Genomic DNA, 26,270 nt, shown 5'->3' on the forward strand with positions numbered 1-26,270 from the left:
AGTAGAGCGTCTACGAAATTCTGATAAAATCCCTTCCCGGCATGCGCATATCAGTGTGGAAGAGGATCATGTTGAAAGATAAATCATAAGGTCAAGGCTTTTCATGTGAGACTCAGAACTCATAAATCATCTTTTATATGCTATCGGTAGATATAACGGTGCTGAATGTGATACTTGAACTTCATACTGCGCGTTCACGTATACGACTGGATTGAAGGGGTGTATAGGTTATACATACAGGGATTTATGTTTGGTGCGGGTGATAATAATGATCAGCTGTTTCATCGAACCTACCCTCCCCGCACTCGCACCAGTTGCTATAAGTTCACCATCTTCTTTCAGTGACTGTGAAATATATCGGGTTTATTGAATCATAGCAATGGCATGCCAACCAAACTGATTCATGCTTCGCACATCAACAGATACATTAACGGCAATCTCTGGACTTCCAACAATCCATTGTAATCATCTCTGTGTCTGATGTTTGATATTCTTTGCGTCGAGCATACCAACTGATTGTTGACTTGACTAGACATTAAGAAACAAATCTAACACAACACTGCAGTGATTTGACTTATAGGTTTCTAACTGAATTTGGAGCCCGCACGTCTCCTTTGAAGCCAAATGCATTAGGGTGTTCTTTCAAATCTGGAAACAAATCGCAACAGACAATGGCACGAACATTGTCGCTGTTTGTTGATGGCGCAGTCAAACAAGAACCGAAAGTTTCCTTGCCCTTGGTGGTAGGTCAGTGCTAATATTAATCAGTAAAGAAGTATGGTGCATTGTTTTTGGTAGAACTTGTTCGCTTGTTGTATATTAATATTCTGGGATAAGCTATGATCTCTGTTCAGTTATTACCAGTCATTCCTCCGTCTCGAAATTGTTTTTGCCAGATATTTGTTTTTGTATTCATGTCTCATTATCAGGCATGGATCCAATTGTGATGACGTTTATTCCAATTCTTCAAAGGTCAATCGTGTCTCTAAGGACTATACGCTGAATGTTGGATGATATTGTTTGCTTATGTTTTCATGTAATACATCATCTAAGACGACAATAAAACTGAATCGTATCTTCGGAACCAATTCTCAATAATCGCCTGAACGCACGTTGAACATTGGGGCCCGTTTAATCATGTCGAAAACTGTGAAACCAAATAGATATTTCAGGAAAGTGCTTTGGGAGTGACGTCACTGAATATGGAGACGAATGATTTCAAACGCTCTACAGTATATTTTCCAATACACGTTTTAGGTTGAAATTGTTGTGTTGTCAATCGCAACTTACAGCAATGCCCGTTGGTATGGCGTACGCATGAAGTCGGGCAGTAAACATGACATGCGTGCACGAACCGTGATAATTGACATTATTGGAAAATGGGAAATAACTCGTGTTGTTTTGGAAGTGGGGACTGAAGTTTTGAAGATATGATATTGAACTTGAAGTTATAATTCTTCATTCTTCAGTTCCAGATTGCGCACTCCTCTATGAAAACGTTCCAAAAAGGCACACACACGCACACGCACACACACGCACACGCACGCGCACACACGTGGTATTCAGAGACTGTTGTGTAGGGTGTGGTGTTCAGAGACGTGGTGCTGAGAAAATGTAGACAGCCGAGCGTTGAAAGCTGCGAATTGAGCGTGGCGAACTGAATGTTGAGATTTGAGTGAGTGAGTTAAAATTTAAAGTCACTTTGGCAATATTTCAGCCATATCTTGACTAAAACAACATACATATTAACAATAATTAAAGATAGAGCATAAAATCCTGTCAACGAAGGACAGTAAAACAACTAGAATATCACAGATATAAATGTAAAACTAGCAATTAAATCTAAAACATTTTAACTTTAGAGGACAACACAATAAAAATAGGCTAAAGATCACCATCAACTGAAGGTAGTTCACCATACTAGGGACCATGGGGACTTACAGTACCTTGCTACCTGCATGGACCCTAGCTGGATTTACAGCATCCCTTCAGCCGCTGGCAATTGTAGGAAAATTTAGCCGGCAGTTAAAAGAACACAAATACTACGATTAAAATGTGGTAAATTTACATTTTACTTTGAGGACAATAATTTTACAGTACTTTAACCCCCCTTTGAGAGTACAGCCACTAACAATCTAAGTTACTCATCTGAACTACCAATAATAAAATATATATATATTTACAAAACTATTCATCAAAATTGCTCTAGCAATTCTATTTCTTTTAAGAATTCAATGATTAAATGATAATTAACACTAAAAAGATCCTTCACTGTTTTTACATTAAAATATTTATCCCTTGTGATGGCAAATTCAATACAGTCAAGCAAGACATGCTTGACTTTGATTCTTTCATCACAAGGGATACAAAACGGAGGATCCTCACCTTTTAACAGGTATTCATGAGTATACCTTGTATGGCCAATACGACATCGTCGCATGATGACCTCTTCCAATCTGGACTGACAACCAAAGTAGGTGTAACCAATATAGGGTTTTATTTCATGTAATGTATTAATACCTACTTGGGTGTCCCACTTCTTTTGCATCAGATCACGGATGTAAGTTCTAATGCTAGCTTTGTAATCAGAGTATGGAATAAGAAGTGGTGTCACAGATTTGTTGAGTGCTGCCTTAGCAGCAAAGTCGGCCATTATGTTACCAGAGATTCCAACGTGGCTTGGTAACCAACAACAGACGATGTCGTATTGGCCAGTAGCAAGATCATTATATAACTCAATTATTTCGATTAAAAGTGGATGTTTACACGAAAGATTTTTAATAGCCTGAAGGCAAGAAAGAGAATCTGAAAATATGATATATTGTTTATATTTAGTGCGTGTATTTATATATTTAAGAGCTGTTAGAATTGCGTCATTGGGTAATCTGGAAGATATTGTTTTGGACCCAATGACAGTGGCACAAGCCACTGCACCGCCATCCTTGGATCCATCTGTGAATAAGGATTTATATGTATTGTATTTACTTTTTAATTCATTAAGTTCTTGTTCATATTGTAATTCATTAGTTCCTGATTTTTTAAATGCTATGGAAGGACGGGAAGGAGCTATATTGTTTAGCTCAATGCCAGCAACGGAAAGGAAAAGTTTCACTCTTATACCAATAGGCGGAACAAGAGAAGACTTCTTGTTATACAGATCCTCATACAGGGATTGAAGACAAAGTTATATGCAGGGTTTGACTCGTTGGAATATAGTTTTGTTATATACTGTAAAGTTAATTTTATACGGCGTTGGTTGAGAGATGGCTCATCAGCCTCGACGTAGAGGCTGTCGACAGGTGAAGTTCGAAAGGAGCTAAGACAAAGTCTTAGACCTTGGTGGTGAACAGAATCTAAAAGTTTTAGGTTGCTTTTGCAGGCTCTACCATATACAATGGAACCGTAATCAAGTTTTGAAAGGACCAATGATCGATAAAGTTGTAGGAGGGTAGCTTGATTGGCAACGACTTTCAACAAGTCAAGTGCCTACAGGCATTTAGTTTTAAGGGATTTGATATGTGGCAGAAACGTTAAGTGTGAGTCAAAATTAAACCCAAGAACTTGGCCTTCTTTACAACTTTGATGGGACTGCCATTTAGAAACAGTTCAGGGTCTTTATGCAGTTTATAATTTCTACAAAAATGCATACAATTAGTTTTGGATTTAGAAAATTTAAACCGTTTTCAAGACACCATTATCTAACACAACTGCAGTTGCCGTTCAATAGTATGCATATTTTTCCCACGACAAGAAATATTAAAATCATCCACAAAAAGAGATCCATCAATTGAATCATTTAAAACTTGTGATAACCTGTTGACCTTAACACTAAACAATGTGACAGACAAAATACTGCCTTCTGGGACACCCTGATCCTGACTGTAATGTTCAGACGGGGTAGTCCCCACTCGGACTTGAAATTGTCTGTCTTCTAAAAACTGTGATATAAAAAGGGGTAAACGACCCCTCAAACCAAAATCATGGAGATCTTTCAAAATGCCATAGTTCCAGGTCGTATCATATGCCTTTTCAAAATCGAAAAAATTGATACAGTATGTTGTTTATTTAGCATTTTTGATGAAAGACTCTAATCGTTCCATTGTTTTGCAAACACAGCTAGTTAAAGAAATTGGTCTGTAATTAGATGGATCCGTATGATCCCGGCCAGGTTTAGGAATAGGAATGATTATGGCATTGCACCATGATTGGTGGGAAATTACCAGAAGTCCATATACTGTCAAAGATAATTAATAATGTTTCTAAACATGATTCAGGTAGATGTTTAAGGAGCTGATAATGAATATTATCGGGACCTGAAGCAGTCTCATGAGCTTGCCCAAGGGCAGTATGGAGCTCATGAATGGAAAAGATTTCATTATAATCCTCCCCATTATCTGAATTAAAAATTAATTTTCTTTTTTCTTGCTGGGTTTTAAATTTCTGAAAAGTTGGTGAATAATTGGATGAGGAAGAATGTTTAGCTAACGTTTCACCTAATTTGTTAGCAACATCAGATTTTTCAGTCAAAAAAAGAGTCACCCTCCTTAAGATGGTGCACACTACATTTGGAACCTTTACCTTTCATCTTCTTCACCATATTCCATACCTTAAAAATAGGTGTTCGTGAGTTAATTTTAGAAACATAATTTCGCCATGACTGTCGTTTATTTTGTTTAAATGTACGACGAGCCTTGACGTTTGTAATTTTAAATTGGTTTAAGTTATGGACTGTTGGGTGCCGACGGAAATATTTTTCTGCCTTTTTCCTAGCCTTTCTAGCATGTTTGCAGTCAATAGTAAACCATGGCTTACGAATGTGTGGCATCATAGAGGACTTGGGAATACAATCATCAGCAATCATGTTTAAATCATCAGAAATCATCTGAATAGGATCAGACACATTTAGAAAGAATTCGGCTTTTAATCTGTTTGTGCATAAGGTCTTGAATAAAGACCAATCTGCCTTGTTAAAGTTCCACCTAGACGATGGTGCAGCATCACTGGGGTTTATGGCTGAAAGTATAGTGGGGAAATGGTCACATCCACAAAGATCATCGTGGACTGACCATTCAAATTCATTGTATAAACTGGAATCCGCAACAGATAAATCTAGAGAGGAGTATGAGCCAGTTGCAGGATGAAGATATGTGTTAGAAGTATCATTGAAAATACATAAATCAGTATTTGTGAAGAAATCCTCAAGAATCGTTCTTTTTGCGTTGGTGTTATTACTACCCCAAAGTGGGTTATGACCATTTAAATATCCAATGATAAGACATGGTTTTGGGAGTTGGTCATAAAGCATCTGAAGATCAGATTGCTGCAGAGACGATGATGTTGAGATTTGAACTCTGACAGTCAGCGGTATAGCAGATTTTCGCAGTGAGGAGAGTTGAGACGAAGGTCGATCTTTGTGAGTGAATAGTGAAGTGTGATTATTTGCAATAAAAGCTTTAGAACTATGTACACCACTAATAATCCTACTCTTTGTCTTTCACCCTGTAGCTTGAACACTGTATCAGTTATCATTATGTGCAACTGCATTGTTCCAGAGCGTCATATTCCACGTGGAGAAGCACCCCATCTACCCCTGGTTTACACAGTGTGTCACATTCAACTTCTTCAGAACGCCAATGCACGAGCTGGCATACAACCTGTTCCATGTGATCGCCGTGTACGGCCTGCCTCTGCTCATCATCACAGTCTCCTACTCGCTCATACTCTGTGAAATCTCAAAAAAATCTAGACAAAGCAAAGGTATGTCATTTATGGACCTCTCCTCAAAAAGATCCTCTGTTAAAGAAATCGATCAAACTGAACAAAAATATAACGGACTCTTTCCAGAGCCTTTCGCAATATATTTAACTCACATTTTAACACGCTCTGTTTTCTGACAACCCTGTCGTCATTTCAGATGAGCTTCTAGATACATCATCAAGGGCAAAAATTGGGCTGAGGCGTTCCGCAATGGGGAATATTGAACGGGCGAGGATACGTACATTGAAGATGACACTCGTCATTGGTGCGTATTTGAGTAATGTGCACGTGTCTGTGTACGTATATCACATGGTTCGTAATCTGTACATATAACACTCTGGCGTATGCAGCATGCTCAACGCCACTTCCTTATTTCCTACCCATCGACTTCACGCCATTGTCGCCACGTCATTGTCTTCAAGAATGGATGCAAGTAGGGACCGTGTTTGTTGTGGTCTTCGCACAGACTGTCTACAACACATACTTCTGGATTCCCCAAGAACAGAATATACCGTATTTCCTCTGATAAGCGCCGGGGCGCTTATTATTTCAACACCCGTGAAGGTCCGGGTTAGAATGTGCCTTCAGTAACCCATGCTTGTCGTAAGAGGCGACTAACGGGATCGGGTGGTCAGGTTCGCTGACTTAGTTAACACATGTCATCGGTTCCCAATTGTGCAGATCGATGCTCATGCTGTTGATCACTGGATTGTCTGGTCCAGACTCGATCATTTACAGACCGCCGCCATAAAGCTGGAATATTGCTGAGTGTGGCGTAAAACTATACTCATTCACTCACTCACTTATTTTTTCAACGGGCTTACAGATCCGGCGCTTATTAGAGGCGCTTGTTGGAGACCTGGCGCTTATTGCGCTTACTGGGCACACAGTAATTAATTGTCAGTGAGCGTTACGTCAAAGTTAGGGACCATTCCTTAATAAATCTATATTTGGTTCAAGTGTTGGGTTTGAGGCAGCGTGCGACAGTATAAAATAGAAACTGACTGAATGATTTGATTAAACATGACGAAAAAGAAATAGTTAAGTAGAGTTTAACAGTAAGTAAAACAGATTACTTATTTATAGGTGTTACTGTAGCTTAAACTAATAGTGATAATGCTACTTAGTCAAAGTAGTCTGTCTGTCTGTACACTGTCCATACTCTCAAACGAAACTTGTGAGTTTTGTATTCTCAGATGTTTCACTACAGCTAAATGATGGCACAGAGAATAAGCAATGACATTTATGTAAAGGTGAACATTGTACACAGAGAAAATATTAATGTCCGGTATGCCCAGAAGGTTAATTGTCAACTAATAAGAGCGACCTGACTCTTAAGTATCATGGTTAGAGGATAAATTAAGTTAATTAAGTTTACAAAAAGTAAAATAAAGGTCTGCGCTCCTGATGTCAAGGCGGAGAGTAAACGTGGTTTTGGTTATTCTGACACAACTTTATGCGAGAAATTGAAGTATGTGGACATTAACTAGTTATTTTATATTTGCCATGTCGTACTTGCATCTTAATTGCTTAAATGACATTAAAGCTTTTATTCTCCCGGCCCTGTGCATCTTATATGTGCGTCAAAGTGTCTCGTTTGGCAGGTTACGGGATTTATTGGCGCCACTTGTATCCAATTTGCCATTTCGTAAAATTGATTTGATTTTTATCTCTACTTTCAGTGGGTGTATTTGCCATGTGTTGGACACCATATTTTGTCATCTCAGCTTGGTGGTGGTTTGATAAGTAAGTACTGTAAAGCTCAGCTCACGTATACTGTCCTTTGTCGGAATGTAGATTTCGGATCTATATACATATGAAAGAAAAACACGCTCGGAATCATAACCTATTTTATGTTAGCTCCTGCGCACGAATTTCTCGAATGTTTGCTTTGATATGATAAACATGTTCCACGGTTACTTCGGAAGTAAGGTTTATGTTTTGTATCTAAAGTGTAATACTTATGTAATTCTCATACTTAAGAACTTTCTTATTATAACAGAAACACCGATATAGATTACTGTTGCCAGAAGCAAGAGAAAAGCAATATAACGGCAATGTGCACTGATAGCTTTATATAACGTTCAACGGAAAAACATTATACCTCAAGCAAAAGAAAAGAATGGATGTATGTGGATGGTACAATTGCTATGCATTGAAAAGTTCAGAAGAGAAATGATAAGAAATACGACCGTATCTTGAAGTAGTGATCGATGACTCCAGCCGTGGGGTACAGTTACCATGTATACCATCATTTCAGGGAGTCAGCCAGTAAAGTGGACCATACGATACACAAAGGTTTCTTCCTATTTGCCGTCTCCAACTCCTGCATGGACCCTATCGTTTATGGTAGGTGAACTATTCATTCGTATGTCTGTGGACGGTAAAGAATGTATTCTAAAGAATGGAGTTATAATTACAGAGTAAGTGGTAGGTTACATATTTATCTGTGTATGTGGTAGATGAACTATGTGGTTGGTGAATTATTTACCATCGTTGTTGTGGTGTGTGTTTAGGTACCAACATCTCCGTGTTAGATTGTCAATTTATCCCCTTGATTGTGGTAGTTGGTTTATTTATCCCAAGTTTGTCTTTGGGGCATTGTATGTAGTTGGTGAATATTTATCACAGTGTCAGTGGTACTTGAAATATGTACCTTGTGGCAGGAGAAGGTTTTCTCCGCATCTTATTTACGTTGGTGTCAGTAGTGAGTGAATTATTATCCCAGAATTTGTGGTAGAATAGTAGTGTGTGTGTGTGTGTGTGAATTTGGTTTTACGCCGCTTTTAGCAATATTCCAGCAATATCACGGCGGGGAACACTAAATATGGGCTTCACACAATGTACCCACGTGGGGAATCGAACCCGGGTCTTCGGCATGACGAACGAACGCTTTAACCACTGGGCTACCCCACCGCCCTAGAACAGTAGTGTTTTCAGGTAGTTATGTCAGTGCCATTTTCTGCATAGATCCAGGAGCTCTGGTCACAAATCAGTTGCATTTAAGCAACGTTGGTCACAGAGAGTCCTTGGATGGGTGATGGTGTTTGGCAGTTTGACTCCTGAGAGTTTCTAGGGCTTCTGTCCTGCCCCACAACGAAACACATATGGTCTCGCCGGAGGCAAATGAGGTTTTTCAAAATTACTTCTGTTCACACAGCAGTTGGATAAGTTATATGACTATTAACTTTCTAGCACTTCACAGGCAGCTTGGGTTAGCGGGGTAAAAATGTCCATTTTGTTGTATGCGCTTAGAGCATGTCCCTGTGGCACTATATAAGTTGCTTGGAATATCCATGTCCATTATGTTGTATGCGCTTAGAGCATGCCCGTGTGGCGTGGCGTTCAGCGCTAGTTAAGTGGCCGAATTAATGTCTGCAGTAGGTGAATGATGTATTCTGGTGTGCGTTGAATGTGAATTATGTATTTTAATGTCATTGTCAGGACATTTATCCTGTTCTTGTGTTTGTTGGAGGACAATTGTGTATTCTTGGGTTCGTGCTTGGTGGGTGTCTTACTCTATTGATGATGGTCAGAGAATTGTTTCGTTTTGTGTCGAATGGAGCCCAGTAATCCAATGTTGATGGTCAGGGAGTATGTATTATAACGTCAACTGTAGGTCAACTGTGAATATATCCTTGTGTCTGTGATAGATGCAATATATTATCGAGTATCTGTGGTAGGAGAATAATTTATGTAGGTTGGTGTAGGCGAAATATTTATATCAGTCTATGAAGTAAGAGACTTATCTATTCTAGTGTCTTTGGAAGGATGGGTATTTATTTTAGCGTCTGTTGTTGGAGAATAATTCACTCTTGGGGCAATGGTCAGAGAATGATTCATTTAATTCCGTGACTGTGGTAAAGGAATCGTGTATTCTAGTGTCTGTGAAATAGTTACCCTAGGAATGTTTTTTTGGGGGTGGGGTGGGAATGAGGGGGGGGCCTTGTAGTCGGAATTGTATATATGCCCCATACATGATAGGTAGATACTTTATCATCGTATATATGGAAGGTGGAGCAGTTTCTTATAATGTCAGGTGAATAACTTTCCAGTTTTCGTAGTGAAGTGCATCATATGTTTTACGTGTAACTTACATATCTGTCAACGATGGGCAACAAATATTGTATCCAATTGGCTGTTGACAGTCATATAACAACATTGTAGTAACGTTGTCCCTTATGCTCTTTTACACTTTTGTACGAACACTTTTTCAAAATTTAATTGTTAATAGGGGAGGGGTGAATTAAATAATTCACCATAATTCGTCTTGCTGCCATGAGTGCTTATTCTTCTGTCAAAGTTGAGAAAAGATGGTTTGTGTTGGGTGACACTTGGTACGATGATACAAATACACGGTGGTACAAAGCGTATATGAAAAGAGACAGGAAGCACCTGCTTTCTTTCATTGACTGTTTATCTTAGTTAGGTGTGTGCGTGTGCGTTTACAGATATGTACTGTTTGTTCATGTGTACGAGTGTTCTCTGATGACGACGAAACAAGTTGTAATACATGCCTGCACTGAAATTATTTCATTTGTGTAACTACAGTGTTTTTTGCAATTAATTGCATGCTCTTTGTAGAATTTTCTTTGACAAAAATCAAATTTCAAAAGTATAAGTTATAGTTAAGCAGGACAAAAACAAAAGATCTTTCAAATCAGATTGACACTAGGGTGCCTTTTCGTTGCAGGCATGTTTACCACTGCATTTCGCCGAGAAAGCAAGAAATGGCACAGATGGTTTAAACAACGATTAAACGGAAACCCATTCTCCAGTAAATCTGCCACGGGTCAGCCGTACATGTACTCATGCTCCTTCTGACATAGAAAGACAAACACAGTCTAACTGACACACACGTATGTTTCAGTCACACTGTGTTTGCAATACATTGCTAAATACCCCGAAGCTGACTATATTGCTAGCGGCTGTGACTGTCAACATTGCATACATCCCTGCTATACCGCTCCTTCAACACGCACTGTCTATTACAGGGATGTTCACGATTAATTTCAAAAGAGAATTTAAACGATGTTGCTGCTGTCTGCGGTCCCGATGGCGAAGCAAGAAACTTGGGGAGGTCACCAGCACAAGCAGATCCTTCATCGGCGCGTACCGTCAGGGACGAAGGCTGTCTCAGAGCTCCATATCCTCCAAGACAACAGAGAGAGTGTACTTCCGTAGTCCCGAGTCATCGACAGGGTGCATCCGCTACCTCCCGGCCCCAACTGCTCCCCAACAAAGTCCCGCATGTCCCTCGTCTCTGTCTCCCGGGAGAACAGCGTCTCGAGGGCCAACATTAACAACTTTGTCGGCTTCTGATAATCATTCAGTCATGAACTGAGAGCTGTGGTATTTATTGACTCTGAACTGTCGGTGACTTTGTATGGTCTCTTCATTATGTTTGCCCAGAGGTGCACCGATGAAGCACTGAAAAGGACTGGTATTCTCTCTGCCTTAACGACGCGACAGTTCTTGCCATAGCTCGACAAGTGTACTTAGAAAACCATTTGATGTCTGTCAGTGTACATGCAAGTAGAAATCCGAAAACACCATTAGCATTTTTTATTACAATGGGTAAACTCCTTAAAAGTTTGACTTTAGTAGACTATCTTCCCGAATTGTGAAATACAAGTCACTACTCCCAAGTGTAGTGATGAAACATCTCCATCACAACCAGCGACCTGACCAATGAATGTAGAAATATGGCATTGTGTAGGCACGTATCCTTTGTTTAATGGCCTACCAATCATATGCTAACCAGCTCTGTTTCATGGCACCCATTCAGTTCTTTACAGGGGAAACTGTCAATTTTGAAATCCAATTCAAAAGATTACTATTTGCTTTCAGACAACAACTGACATCCATTTGATACATTTTCGGCTGCGGCTTCTGTTTCAGTCTACTCGAGACTTCCTCTCCATATATGCAAACTTCAATGATATTGTGTGCGGGGGAAAGAGGTGTGTTTTTGATTTTTTTAAAATGAGAACATTTACTTAATCTTCATTTGAGAAGAATGAGTAAATGTCACACCAGATAACGTATGCAAAGTCCTGTTTTCAAGCAGTGATCATAAGAACGTTTCTTACTTCGGATTGCAAAGATGTGATTGATGGGTATGCATGTTGACACTGTCGTTTAGCTGGGACGTATTGAGGCATGCTCATACATGCCCGGATAAACGACACTGGGTACTAAAGATGACTGATTGCAATATGTGCACATGTTGGAAGTAAAGTGTTTAACCTAAAGCGAGGTTCCCGGATATGTACAGCAATTTATAAGGTAGGTTTTGTGAACATGTGGACAGCTTAAAAGCATTAACGTGAACGTGTATGTAACAGGTGTGAGATAAACTGAGGCATTTAGACATGTGCACGTGTATATGGCAGCGATGACGAAAGATGAAACGTGACGTAAGACAAATACATATATACACCGTGACAGTACCAGGTTGAGTTGGGTGGGTATATGTACGTTTGACAGCGATGGCGAAAATTGAAGCTTCATGACGTGACATATACATATGTCAGTTAGCATGTGCAATGCAAAGTTGTGGCACGTACACGCACGTTTGACAGTGATGGCGAAAGGTGAAGCAGCATGGCATGACACGTGCACCTTACATTTAGCACGTGGATTAAAACACCTGTAATGCCCATGTGCGGCGATTTATGTTGATGCCTAGGTGACGCTCCTACGGTGGAAACATTCGCCAAAATGTAATGTGAATGAGAGTAATAAAGTGACATTGCGAATTTGTTGGATGCTACTCAAGGTAATGCCACACGTGGACAATGGTCACCTTCAGTGATTCTGAACTCTCCACTCTGCACCGGATCGTATTCTTATTCCAATACAAACAATTTGTGGTGTTGAAAACAAAACAATATCGTTGGACAAATGTTATTTTCCACACTGTAAGTTCGATTACATGTACCTTGCCAAGACGGAAGTTATCAATATTATTGGTTTGTATGTAAATATACCGTGACATGTGATATGTTTATTACTATATGGCTACATTCCCAGCACTTCGGTAATATAACCTGACCTACGTCATGAATATATTGCTGCAGTATATTTTGTACATAAAAAGAATAAATAAATATTATGTTTGTTTCAATCCATAATTTTGTCATCGTGTTCGAAGAGTCATATGTCCATTAGACGCTACATCCGACATAAATTTTTGTTGGGAAAATGAATGTTGTGTGTCGGGGTTGTTGATACAAAATCCTTATTTCGCAGGCGAACACCCTGGGCCCTTATTCTCGAAACGTTTGTAGCCCTAAGAATTCTTAACTTTGCTCGTGTGTTAAGAATGTGCTTAAGAAGTTCGTAGGGCTACGAACCTTTCGAGAATAGCTGTCAAGGTTCATATGTACACATGACGTCATGTGCATTATGTACTGGGGGTATTGTGGGTGTTAGCATCCGAACACCAGGTTCATATGTTCACATGACGTCATGTGCATTATGTACTGGGGTATTGTGGGTGTTGGCATCCAGAGGCTGACATAGGAGGTGAGGTGAGATGAAATCGGGTTTAACGTCGTGCTGGAGAATATTTCGCTCATATGACGACGTGCATGCGTGTGTATATGTATGTGCGGCTGCTTGTACTCGCCCAGACTGAAGCTGGTTTTATAGTGCTAGCCCACTGAGATACCATGCCGCAGTGAAGCATGAATGCCCCTCTCAGACACATTATACTGACTCCAAGCCGATCAGTCCTTGTTGTACCCATTAATGCCGAGCGTCAGACAGGGACCAACAAGTACCATATTTTAACGTCTTTTGGTATGACGCGGTTGGGAATCGAACCCGCGACCTTCCGCTCTCCGGGCGGACGCTCTAACCACTACACCACGGAGGCGGTCCTGACATAGGAAGGGAAACAAGATGTGATGTAGGAGAGTTCTGTGATTCGAACCAACAACGTATGTCGCTGATACGCCTAAGGAATTGCGACACCCGGCACAACTGTGCCCCCAGTGCCCGCCTGGAACAAATGCGAAAATGAAATGTACGATATCAAGGACCCATTTTTACTTAACGAACATTCTTATTCCAATACAAACAATTTGTGGTGTTGAAAACAAAACAATGTTGTTGGACAAATGTTATTATCCAAACTGTAAGTTTGATAACATGTACCTTGCCAAGACGGAAGTTATCAATATTATTGGTTTGTATGTAAATATACCGTGACATGTGATATGTTTATTACTATATGGCTACATTCCCAGCACTTCGGTAATATAACCTTTGTGCTTTCACTTCATAAGATAAGAGGTTTTCCCACTCTTGATGTTTACGCAACTGCCGATAACGATGAACGAGCTGCATTTCCTTACACTATGAATCAAATCGCATTATACAATGTTAACATGACCTTGAGCCAGTAGATCCAGAATGCAGGTACCACGACCCCAGAAAGGGGATCTCTGGAAGAGAGACTGGAGATGGAGAAAGCAGCGGTATCGGAGAGAAATGTGATCGTTTACAGAGCGCCATTACGTCTTGAGTGCAGGAACTACGGCGTCATCTCAGAGGCAGGGAAACGAAGGTATAGAACCATTAAACCAATGCGTTATGAGAGACAGCTGAATACGGACCCTATAAAAACACATTGCAAACACAGAAAAAAGCACGAAATGTGCATTACAAGGAGCAAGCATTAAGTGTCAAATATACAGAAAATAAATCAAAACTGTTCTTTTTAAGAAATAAATAGTATCTCAGCGCAGTAACGTTCGTTAAAAAAGACTTGGAGTATTCAAGTGACTTTTACATGGTGAAGAGCGTCCCCTTTCTAAGGCAGCATTATCATGAAGAACATCGTCAGTTAAAGATTTTAAACTCAGGCCTTTGTAGAGATTGATGTTCTCAAACATTTTCAGCAGCCCATGTTTGTACTAAGAAGCAACTAATCGGATAGGCATATGAAAAGGCATTGTTGAGGCTAAGAGACTGCTCAATTGTTGTTGTCGACTTCCTGTGATGGCAAAGGAAAGGATTAAAGGCAACCCTGTACTACCAGTGGTTGTTAGTGGTAAGAGGCGACCAACTGGAAAACGCGTGAAGATCTTCCAACGGAAAACGCGAGAAATGATCTTCAGCAACCCCATGCGTGTCGTCAGGAGACGAGTACAGCCGTGAACATCCTGGTTGGAAAGATGCTCAAAAACAAAAGGGATCGGGTAGTCAGGCTCGTTGATTTAGTTGTGTAGATGTCACTAAATGGTCTAGTGAAGACACGATAACTTACGGACCGCCGATATGTTGCTGAAGTATCGGCGAGTGCAGCGTTAATATCAAATTAACTGACTGATTGACTGACTGACTGAGTTTGGTTTTACGCCGCTTTTAGCAATATTCCAGCAACATCACGGCAGGGGACACCAGAAATGGGCTTCACACATTGTACCCATGTGGGGATTCGAACCCGGGTCTTCGGCGTGACGAGCCAACGCTTTTACCATTAGGCTACCCCACTGCCCCATCAAATTAACTATCAATCGAACAAGTAAGGCTACTTGTGAAACAAACACACAATGAGGCAGCATGCGTGGAGTCTTAAGAGTCAAACCTGGACTCCCCATGTTACCTCCTGGAGGAGTGACCAAAACGTCTCAAAGAGAAGGAAGTTTGTCACAAACTTGAATCTGCCGGTTGTACGTATGCCGGTCTACAAAAACAATCTTAATGTAAGAATTAAGAATCTAAATTTACGTCATACCTAACATTATGTCGAGGACACACTTGCTTTTGATCTGGCAATGCGTCCCATTCCAGAGCGCAATATTAGCACTAGGACTATCGCAAGTCTGTGTTGAAGTTCGGGAACGTCGATAGTGAAAGGATTGTCTTGTGAAACCGTGCCCTTGCGTCAGACTTTAAGGCTTAGGAATATGGATAAAACGGAAATGTAATAGCTCAAGTTAAGAACGAGAGGTTGGTGGGTAGTTTGGTGGTTAAAGCGTTAGTTCTTCACGCCGAAAACCCGACTTCGATTCCCAACATGTGTTAAGCACATTTGTGGTTACCGCTACTTGCAATCTATATGTGAGGGGTGACAATGCCTAACGCGACTGTGTCCCTATGAAGCTCGAAACAAAACCTAACGATACCACCTAACACTAGGTTACAAAACTATACCATTTCGTATTATTGGAATGGTGTAAAACGACATTATCAAGAGCATTCCTTCGTGTTTCTGATGTCGTTCAGCATGCAATGCTGCAAACGTGTGCTGACCTTGCGTGAGAGATGCACTGATTTAAACGAAGTTGCCTTACAGTCTTTTCACATTATGAATTTAGTTTTGATAGCATGTTCGTGTAGGGAATATCATTCTGCATGAAAGCTGTGATTGTGTAATTGCAAGATATTTTCAAGAAAGAACATTTGCTTAATGGTATTTACGTGAGTCTGTCACGAGAACAGTCCGCCCTTGATTTTGAGGTACATGTAGTTGCCTGAAGGATATACATGCAGGACAGTGCTGAATCACCCATCTGCCTGTGGCAGATACACTTCCACCTCTGCAGGACTCTTTTTTAATTCCTCGCGTGTGCCAACCTTGCGTGACAGATCTCATTTGTTCAGAAACCTCTACGCGTCGTATGTTAACAAGCCGGCCGATCAGGACCAGTTCACTTATTAGCAATCCTATAGTAGTTCTTTTCAGCAAGATGATTAAATATCTTCCCTCAGCTTCCAACCAATCCTTGAAAAATATCTTATATATCATGACAATTGAGACACGATTACTAACACTGATGTTGGGAAATGTCTATTAAAGTTAGCTCTTTGATCACTGCAGTATGTGACTTCATCTTGGTAGCTCTGAATTAAACAAACGTGTGTTTGAATGATGAGTTTAGGCATGCACCATTTCAACCTGCAGTTCAACCAGCTATCTATTGTACCCACTCGGTCAGTTCTAGGCGCTGTTATTTAATCTGATATATAGATATATCAGATAGCATTTGCATTTGTTTGTGGCTTTTGAGGAAAAGCTGCATGGGGACAGGTTCGAGAGAAAATGTCCTCCAACTTGGCGATCTTTGTAAATTAGTCTTAGTTTTCGAAATAGAGGTTGTCTTCCTGTCGATTTCGTGACATCCCGAAGGATAATTTTGAAGGTAGGTGAAATATGCTCTTGTACTACATTAGGTTGTTCTTTAGGTCCACTGTCAATTTGTTAGATGGGTGGGGTCGGGTGAAGAGGGACAGGGGATGCAGGATGACAGTTGAGAGTCCAGAAAATGCCATAGATATGTGCAAGTGTATCATTTATTAGGTCCATTATGAAAGTATATTATTCATATTGTCTAGCCTTGCATAGCAACACCTACACATAATGCAAAGACGACAACTTATTTGCAACAAAATATAACAATAACCCAAGTGTTTTGAATCGATGCCTTTCAATGTTCATGGAGGTGGGTGAGACAGCGTCATCTGGCAAAGACAACGTCTCTCCTCATTAGCGGGAAAAGATGATGCTTGTATTTATGGACTTGCTCATTTGTCACTTCAAAGAACAGTAAAACGACATTCACATTGATACTGATAATGGATGTGGTATAGATCATTTGATAGGCGCTGACGTATGTTCACGCTCGCATACCACCAGTGTGCTCACATACTGCATCAGTACGCTCATCCTTCCCTACCACCAGTGTGCTCACATACTACATCAGTACGCTCATCCTTCCCTACCACCAGTGTGCTCACATACTGCATCAGTACGCTCATCCTTCCCTACCACCAGTGTGCTCACATACTGCATCAGTACGCTCATCCTTCCCTACCACCAGTGTGCTCACATACTGCATCAGTACGCTCATCCTTCCCTACCACCAGTGTGCTCACATACTGCATCAGTACGCTCATCCTTCCCTACCACCAGTGTGCTCACATACTGCATCAGTACGCTCATCCTTCCCTACCACCTGTGTGTGCTCACATCCTGCATCAGTACGCTGATCCTTCCCTACCACCAGTGTGCTCACATACTGCATCAGTACGCTCATCCTTCCCTATCACCAGTGTGCTCACATACTGCATCAGTACGCTCATCCTTCCCTACCACCAGTGTGCTCACATACTACATCAGTACGCTCATCCTTCCCTACCACCAGTGTGCTCACATACTGCATCAGTACGCTCATCCTTCCCTACCTCCAGTGTGCTCACATACTGCATCAGTACGCTCATCCTTCGCTACCACCAGTGTGCTCACATACTGCATCAGTACGCTCATTTTCACTACCACCTGTGTGCTCACATACTGCATCAGTACGCTCATCCTTTCCTACCACCTGTGTGCTCACATACTACATCAGTACGCTCACCCTTCCCTACCACCAGTGTGCTCACGTACTGCATCAGTACGCTCATCCTTCCCTACCACCAGTGTGCTCACATACTGCATCAGTACGCTCATCCTTCCCTACCACCAGTGTGCTCACATACTACATCAGTACGCTCATCCTTCCCTACCACCAGTGTGCTCACATACTGCATCAGTACGCTCATCCTTCCCTACCACCTGTGTTTTTCCATACTACATCAGTACGTTTGACGCTCCTACACCGCCGGTTTATTTCCATACTGCATCAATACGTTGATGCTTACCTACCACCTGTGTGTTTCCATACTGCATCAGTACGTTGATGCTTCTACACCACCTGTGTGTTTCCATACTGCATCAGTACGTTCATGCTCCTACACGACCTGTGTGTTTCCATACTGCATCAGTACGCTCATCCTTCCTCTACCACAAGTGTGCTCACATACTGCATCAGTACGCTCATCCTTCCCTACCACCAGTGTGCTCACATACTGCATCAGTACGCTCATTTTCACTACCACCTGTGTGTTTCCATACTGCATCAGTACGTTCATGCTTTCTACTACCACCTGTGTGTTTCCATACTGCATCAGTACGCTCATCCTTTCCTACCACCTGTGTGCTCACATACTGCATCAGTACGCTCACCCTTCCCTACCACCAGTGTGCTCACATACTGCATCAGTACGCTCATCCTGCTCCTACCACCAGTGTGCTCCATACTGCATCAGTACGCTCATCCTTCCCTACCACCAGTGTGCTCATCATACGTTGATGCCCTACACCACCTGTGTACTCCATCATCAGTACCCTACACCACCTGTGTGTTTCCATACTGCATCAGTACGTTGATGCTTCTACACCACCTGTGTGTTTCCATACTGCATCAGTACGTTGATGCTCCTACACCACCTGTGTGTTTCCATACTGCATCAGTACGTTGATGCTTACCTACCACCTGTGTGTTTCCATACTGCATCAGTACGTTGATGCTCCTACACCACCTGTGTGTTTCCATACTGCATCAGTACGTTGATGCTCCTACACCACCTGTGTGTTTCCATACTGCATCAGTACGTTGATGCTCCTACACCACCTGTGTGTTTCCATACTGCATCAGTACGTTGATGCTCCTACACCACCTGTGTGTTTCCATACTGCATCAGTACGTTGATGCTCCTACACCACCTGTGTGTGTTTCCATACTGCATCAGTACGTTGATGCTCCTACACCACCACCACCTGTGTGTTTCCATACTGCATCAGTACGTTGATGCTCCTACACCACCTGTGTGTTTCCATACTGCATCAGTACGTTGATGCTCCTACACCACCTGTGTGTTTCCATACTGCATCAGTACGTTGATGCTCCTACACCACCTGTGTGTTTCCATACTGCATCAGTACGTTGATGCTCCTACACCACCTGTGTGTTTCCATACTGCATCAGTACGTTGATGCTCCTACACCACCCTGTGTGTTTCCATACTGCATCAGTACGTTGATGCTCCTACACCACCTGTGTGTTTCCATACTGCATCAGTACGTTGATGCTCCTACACCACCTGTGTGTTTCCATACTGCATCAGTGCTTTCCTACCACCGTTGATGCTCCTACACCACCTGTGTGTTTCCACCACTGCATCAGTACGTTGATGCTCCTACACCACCTGTGTGTTTCCATACTGCATCAGTACGTTGATGCTTACCTACCACCTGTGTGTTTCCATACTGCATCAGTACGTTGATGCTCCTACACCACCTGTGTGTTTCCATACTGCATCAGTACGTTGATGCTCCTACACCACCTGTGTGTTTCCATACTGCATCAGTACGTTGATGCTCCTACACCACCTGTGTGTTTCCATACTGCCTCAGTACGTTGATGCTCCTACACCACCTGTGTGTTTCCATACTGCGTCAGTACGTTGAAGCTCCTACACCACCTGTGTGTTTCCACACTGCATCAGTACGTTGATGCTCCTACACCACCTGTGTGTTTCCATACTGCATCAGTACGTTGATGCTAACCTACCACCTGTGTGTTTCCATACTGCATCAGTACGTTGATGCTTAACTACCACCTGTGTGTTTCCATACTGCATCAGTACGTTGATGCTTAACTACCACCTGTGTGTTTCCATACTGCATCAGTACGTTGATGCTCTCCTACCACCTGTGTGTTTCCATACTGCATCAATACGTTGATGCTCCTACACCACCTGTGTGTTTCCACATTGCATCAGTATGTTGATGCTCCCCTACCACCTGTGTGTCCAAATACTACATCAGCACGTCCACGCTCCCCTGCAACTTGCGTGTCTGCTTACTGTGTCAGCACGTTGTCGTCCCCTACCATAACGCGTGCTTCCATGTGTTTTCCAACTGCGCAGGCTTTGTTAGTACGACCTTTAGATTTCTCTCCAAGATCTGCAACCGCTCCCCTTTCAACGTTGTAAACAAATATGAGGTCACTAAACATCAGAACTATCTGTATATTCACGTAACAATGATTACGTGCTGTTGTTGAATTGCATGGATCTTTATAGACGTAAAAGACACTTCACTCTCGTTAACTGTACGTTATATGATATAAGGAAAACATGTGATGACATTCTCCAAACAAACCTGAACACGATCCATAGTTTAAACACATTAAACTAAAGTATGAAAGAGTAAGCACATCTTGGAATTAGATGTGATATGATCTAAAGTAAAACATGTTAAGTAAAATACACTACTACATGTTTAGGTGTCTATTTCGGTAGAATTAGTAGATGTTGTGGATGTGGAGATCCTATATCACTTGTGCACATTCTATAAGCCTTTACATTAGACACGTTTATATACCCCTTAACAGGTTTAACGTTTAATGCATAGTACAATACTTAATGCAAAAATATAGTATATGTACGGTAACAGTGCATCCTGTCATTGTTGACATCATCTTCACCATGTCATACCCGTGAAGGTCCTGGTTAGAATAGTGATCTTCAGTAACCCATGCTTGTCGTAAGGGGCGACTAACGGGATCGGCCGGTCAGGCTCGCTGCCTTGGTTGACACATGTCATCGGTTCCCAATTGTGCAGATCGATGCTCATGCTGTTGATCACTGGATTACCTGGTCCAGACTCGATTATTTACAGACAGCCGCCATGCTGAGTGCGGCGTAAAACTAAACTCATTCATTCACTCACTCACTCACCATGTCACATAATATTTTCAGTCTCGAATCTGTTTCCACTACAGCGAGAGAGTGAATTTTGGTGCTGACGAACCACCAATGATATTATTAACCATGTCGAAGCTTGTATTCGACCCCATTGTTGTAGGTTGTTTGTTTAATAATGGACGCCACTCTGACACATCTCACACACCTCTAGATCTTAGCTAAGGATGTCCTACAACACGCGCTGCAACTCATCTCCTCGTGCCATTCTGTGGTGTTGACAGTTATCACAAACACTCACACAATCCATCGCTCATAAAACCAATTACGCAATCCCACAAATTACAAATTGGTTTTTCTATAGCAGAAAACTGAATCGTGAGATCAGCATGCCTGATGTTGCAGGAAAAAATATAATTGGAAATAAAATGTCCATGATGCATTAACCCAGTGCGCATAAAACAGCGCTTGTCAGGCTGTGTTTACAAGTTGTCATAACTGAACATGGTTTCATCCAACACACCAGAAAGGTCACATACTGTTTGGAGGTGCATCTCACAAAACAGTGGAAATTTCGTGTTGAAGGTATTAATAACAACTGTTATGAAGAAAAATATGCATAAGCAACAACTGTGCACGTATACCACCATGGGTCGTAGTGTAATGGGAGTGACATGTAAACACCGTGATGGTAAGTATTGCTTCATCCTGTTCCATTAGATCTGGCCTGCATAGCCTTCAAAATTTACATAGTCACGTAAAGTAACATTTTGACAAAAAATGTACAAGGTTCTAAGAGAATGCAGGCGAATTTCACTGAGAAGAATTAACATCGGAATATTCCCACTGGAAGCCATTTGAAGCCATTGTAGCTCAGATATTGTTTTCATTGATATTGTACAATTAATATTTTAGTGGTCGAATCGAATTTGAACCAATATTCCTTATATGCAGACAGACAGACAGATTTTATTGGTATATATGGCCCAGAGGCCAACAATGTAAATATATTGTAATGTACACAGTGACAGCGCTACTATGCAATACGACGTAAATAGCATACCATAGATAGGCAATGTTAAGTGAAATATACAGTTATTGCCGATTTAATCTATTTCGGTTTATATGGTATAGTAATAAGACTAACTTGTACAGTAGTTGCAAGTCATTCGTTGTTTAAACAGCAAGAAACTTATATTCCTTATATTCAGTACTCCAAACCACCAAACTACCTGACATCATCTATACGTTTAATGATTTATGCATGTATATGAATATATTAAACTACTGATATCATACCTGTACATCATGTACTGTATTATTATAAGCCGTATGCATCACGGCTCTGTATATCTGTGATTTTGTGCTCTTGTGAACCAATAAAGAGAAACACGAACAAAATATTGTTTATATTATTTCAGGATTGTTGAGTTTGGTCTGTTATCTGGCTGTAAAAGACAATAGTTGTTATCTTCACTAATGCACTTGATTCATGATGATTGGAACGGAAAGGTCTTCCGGCATTGACTTCTGGAATAGTTGAAAGGTACAGCTACATAGTGAAGGTGTATGGTACAGTTACATAGTCAAGGTGAATGGCTCAGTTTCATAGTCAAGGTGTAAGTACAGTTGCATGGTAAGGTTTATGACTGTGGCATGGTACAGTTAAATGGTACTGTCATATGGTACTGTTACACGGTACAGTGTTATGGTACAGTAACGTATTTGATTTTATAACAGGCATCCAAGAACTTCGGGTGAAGCAAGACCGCGGCGGCAAAGTTAATGGTGCCGACAAGTCTACAGGTGTCTTCCAAATGTTGTTTACGACCGTCAAGGTAAACTAGTGCAACCAAGTGCTCCATTTAATACACATTTCACCGTGAACCAGAGGGTAAAGACAATGTAACATTTGACAAACATATAGGTGGATTCAATAGTCGTTGTGGAAAGATGAATGAGTGTTGTCAAACAGCAATGACTGACGGGACACCCGAGATGTCAACAGATGTATGTTTTGGACTACTCTCATAGAAATCGCATATTTGTGGTCCATTTGCAGCTTTATATTATGATATGGGATAATTGATACCTCAACATGGAGAATGTAACTGGAACTTTCAAGGAGGCTGCACTCATGTGACTGCAATGAGCATTGTGTTCATTATTCTCAGAGCAGGTGCATCCGTATGCAGCCAGGTATGTGATGAGCTGCGTTGAAGAAGACTTTTATGTTCAAGAGATATAGTATACGACAACTGATGCGTGCATATCAGACGACTGCAACGACTATGCCGCGTTTTACCGCAGGACGTTTCATAGATTGACTAAAACGACACGACGATCGCGTCGCATGCAGTTCAGATGATAGATACTGTGACAGTGTAGGGGCAGAGAACAACAACCTTGGGCTACAAATTCTGATACTGCAAGTATGCCAATATTAATCAATTGGTGTACAATTTACGGACATTTACTGTGAATTGAATGCGAACACATCGAGCAAATGGAACCTGATAAGTTGTTTACCTTCAGTAGGCAGGAAAACCTCGATATCTGTAGCACTGACGAGGGAGCAGATTACAGCTACCCTGATGCACGTGCGCATATTCCATGACGTATCACCATCGTCCATGGTGTGTGGTGATCGACCTTCATACTAGTTTTAAACCAAATCTGTGATATTCTTGTATTTTTGCTGTCCTTCGACGACAGGTTTATATAGTATAGATTTATTTGGGTTTAATGTATAGATTGTTTTCGTCACGATATGGCTGAAATACTACCGATGTGACGTTAGATATTAACTCACTCACGCACTCACTCAACAAGTATCAATACTGTCGAGGAGACAGCTGCACTGTGGTGTAGAACGCAGTATAATACACCTGGAAGTTGCCTTGATTTGACGAGACGACAACGTGACACACTCACGATCGCAGAACAAATGAAACGGATTGAACATTGAGGAATTCACTACCATTTCACAGGTTACAAATGACAGACCCCTTAGTGACCAGGAACGCGTGTAGAGATTGCAGACCAAATCCAAGGCAAACTTCGCCTCAGGGACACTGAAAATAGGGGTGCTCCGGGATAATCAATCGATTCAGTTTCAGGCAGACTATCATTCCCTTCCTGGAATATATTTTGTCCTAAAAATATAGTTGTTTAATCCCGCTTAAAAACAGGTACTGTATCTGTAATGCTATTGCGGTTGTTTCTTTTTGAGTTTCTTCTTTATCAACATATATCATTGGTGTTGAGACTAAAAGAAGCGTGGTTATAGTGATGTTTGTAAAACAGTAACGTATTACATTGTTCCTGTTAAGATTCAGTGGAGATAGTGGTGGTGGTAGTGCTAGTGACTATATTCAGGTTTGGAGACAAGACTGGTTCTGGAAATGTCTTGACCTATTACGGAATATTCACGTATATATTCTCACCCGTAGAGTTGGAGAAAGATAGTTTGATGTTGTCCCCTTGTAATGATTTGTATTCATTTGTGGACTCCTTAATGTCAGAATGCAACTGCTAATTATATCACTTTTCCTTGTTGTTGATTTTACACCAATTTATCACGGACTGATTATTGTCATGATGTTATTGTTTCAGCCTGGGAAACAAAATACTCAGAAAGCCTTCAATTGTATGTTTGTAGATGAGTTTTTAGTGTGCAGAAATCAGTTCAAACACTGATGTTTGCAACCCTTCATTTTGTTAAACATTGCTTAAATGTATTTCATGTGTCCTTCAATGTCGTTTACGAAAGAAACGGTTTTGCAGAACAGCTGGTCTTTCAGATCAGTAACAGTTGGAAGTTTGCAGAACAGTGATATTTGGTTTACGATGCAGTAACAGTGGCAAACTTAAGGCTTAATGTCAGTTTGGAGTTTACGGTGCCGTTTAATGTGTAGTTACTGTTGTTGGTCATCAGTATAACGACATTTGGAGGGGGTGTGTGTGTTACGGTATGCAGACAGTATAGACCTTGTTACAGTCTGGTACTTGTGGTACAGGGACGGGGTCGTAGTAAGGTGATATGTTAATTGCAGCACCGCGACAGCTGGTGTTATTGGCGGGGTGATATAGTAGGAGGTTTGCGATAGAGTAACAGATGAAGGCGTGGGTTGAGTGGTAGCGATTTATTGGAGGTTTACTGCCGTTCGTGTGAGCAGATATGTGAAAGCGGTTTTAAAGGTTCCGAGTGTGTTTGTGTAGAAATGTATATTGACTCTTAACTGATAACTTTAAAAGAAATGTATATCACTAGACGATCTCACCCGTAGTGGTCATAAATTCCTTACAACTTTCGCGCTGATACTCACCGTTTTGACCAACTGAACATTTAATGATATCTGAAATATAATTCCCATCACCATACTACGTAAACTGGAACAGTAATATGTACATCTCAGCCGGGTAATAGAAGTACACAGCGCATCTGTTTTCCAATCACGCAAGCCACGGTTGATTGATTTCTTACTTTTGAGAAGCTATGACCACCTGCTATTCATCAATCCATCACTGACCACTGGGTAAGTAATTTCATAGCCAAGAATGTTGTATCTCACTATCACTTAACACTAGTTGCCAGACAGTCCTTCATCTCTGTTTCTGTCAACCCGTGTCGACATTGGCTTAACTTATCAATTCCAATTACAGGAATGTAGAGTTTTATAGGCGGTGACACGTCACGTCACCGCGGTCAATAAAGACGTGGCCAAGTTGTTAGAGGCAAATGTATCACCTATCAAGCAGAGACGTGCTCTAGCTGTGATGATTACCGGCACAAGAAATTCATGTCGGTCAACAAAGGCGTTGTTGAACAGTTGCGGTTTGAGGTAACACATGCCAATCAAGAAAGACGCGCCCTTCTCTGATCATCAGAGGCCCTGTAACACATGTTAGTCAATTAAGGCGTGGCCATGTTATATATGTTACAGTTAATCAATCAAGCCAGTCCTGCTTTC

At 41.2% G+C, this 26,270-nt stretch overlaps 1 protein-coding gene across 2 annotated transcripts in view; it reads left to right on the forward strand.

Moving 5' to 3' along the window:
- Nucleotides 1-12,886, forward strand: part of LOC124290141 (adipokinetic hormone/corazonin-related peptide receptor variant I-like) — a 45,075-nt gene extending 32,189 nt beyond the window's left edge. Inside the window, exons 2-6 of one of the 2 annotated variants that reach the window (XM_046726843.1) lie at nt 5,553-5,757; nt 5,915-6,022; nt 7,440-7,503; nt 8,018-8,106; nt 10,451-10,775. In XM_046726843.1, coding sequence (XP_046582799.1) covers nt 5,553-5,757; nt 5,915-6,022; nt 7,440-7,503; nt 8,018-8,106; nt 10,451-10,581 — 597 coding nt within the window. In that variant the 3' untranslated portion in view covers nt 10,582-10,775. Of the gene's footprint in view, nt 1-5,552; nt 5,758-5,914; nt 6,023-7,439; nt 7,504-8,017; nt 8,107-10,450 lie in introns of both variants that reach the window. The other variant, XM_046726835.1, reaches the window with a different exon arrangement.
- The last annotated feature ends 13,384 nt before the right edge of the window (nt 12,887-26,270 follow it).

The sequence above is a fragment of the Haliotis rubra genome, unplaced genomic scaffold (assembly GCF_003918875.1).
Source record: "Haliotis rubra isolate DU_JTF1 unplaced genomic scaffold, ASM391887v1 Scf1121, whole genome shotgun sequence".
Lineage (NCBI taxonomy): Eukaryota > Metazoa > Mollusca > Gastropoda > Lepetellida > Haliotidae > Haliotis > Haliotis rubra.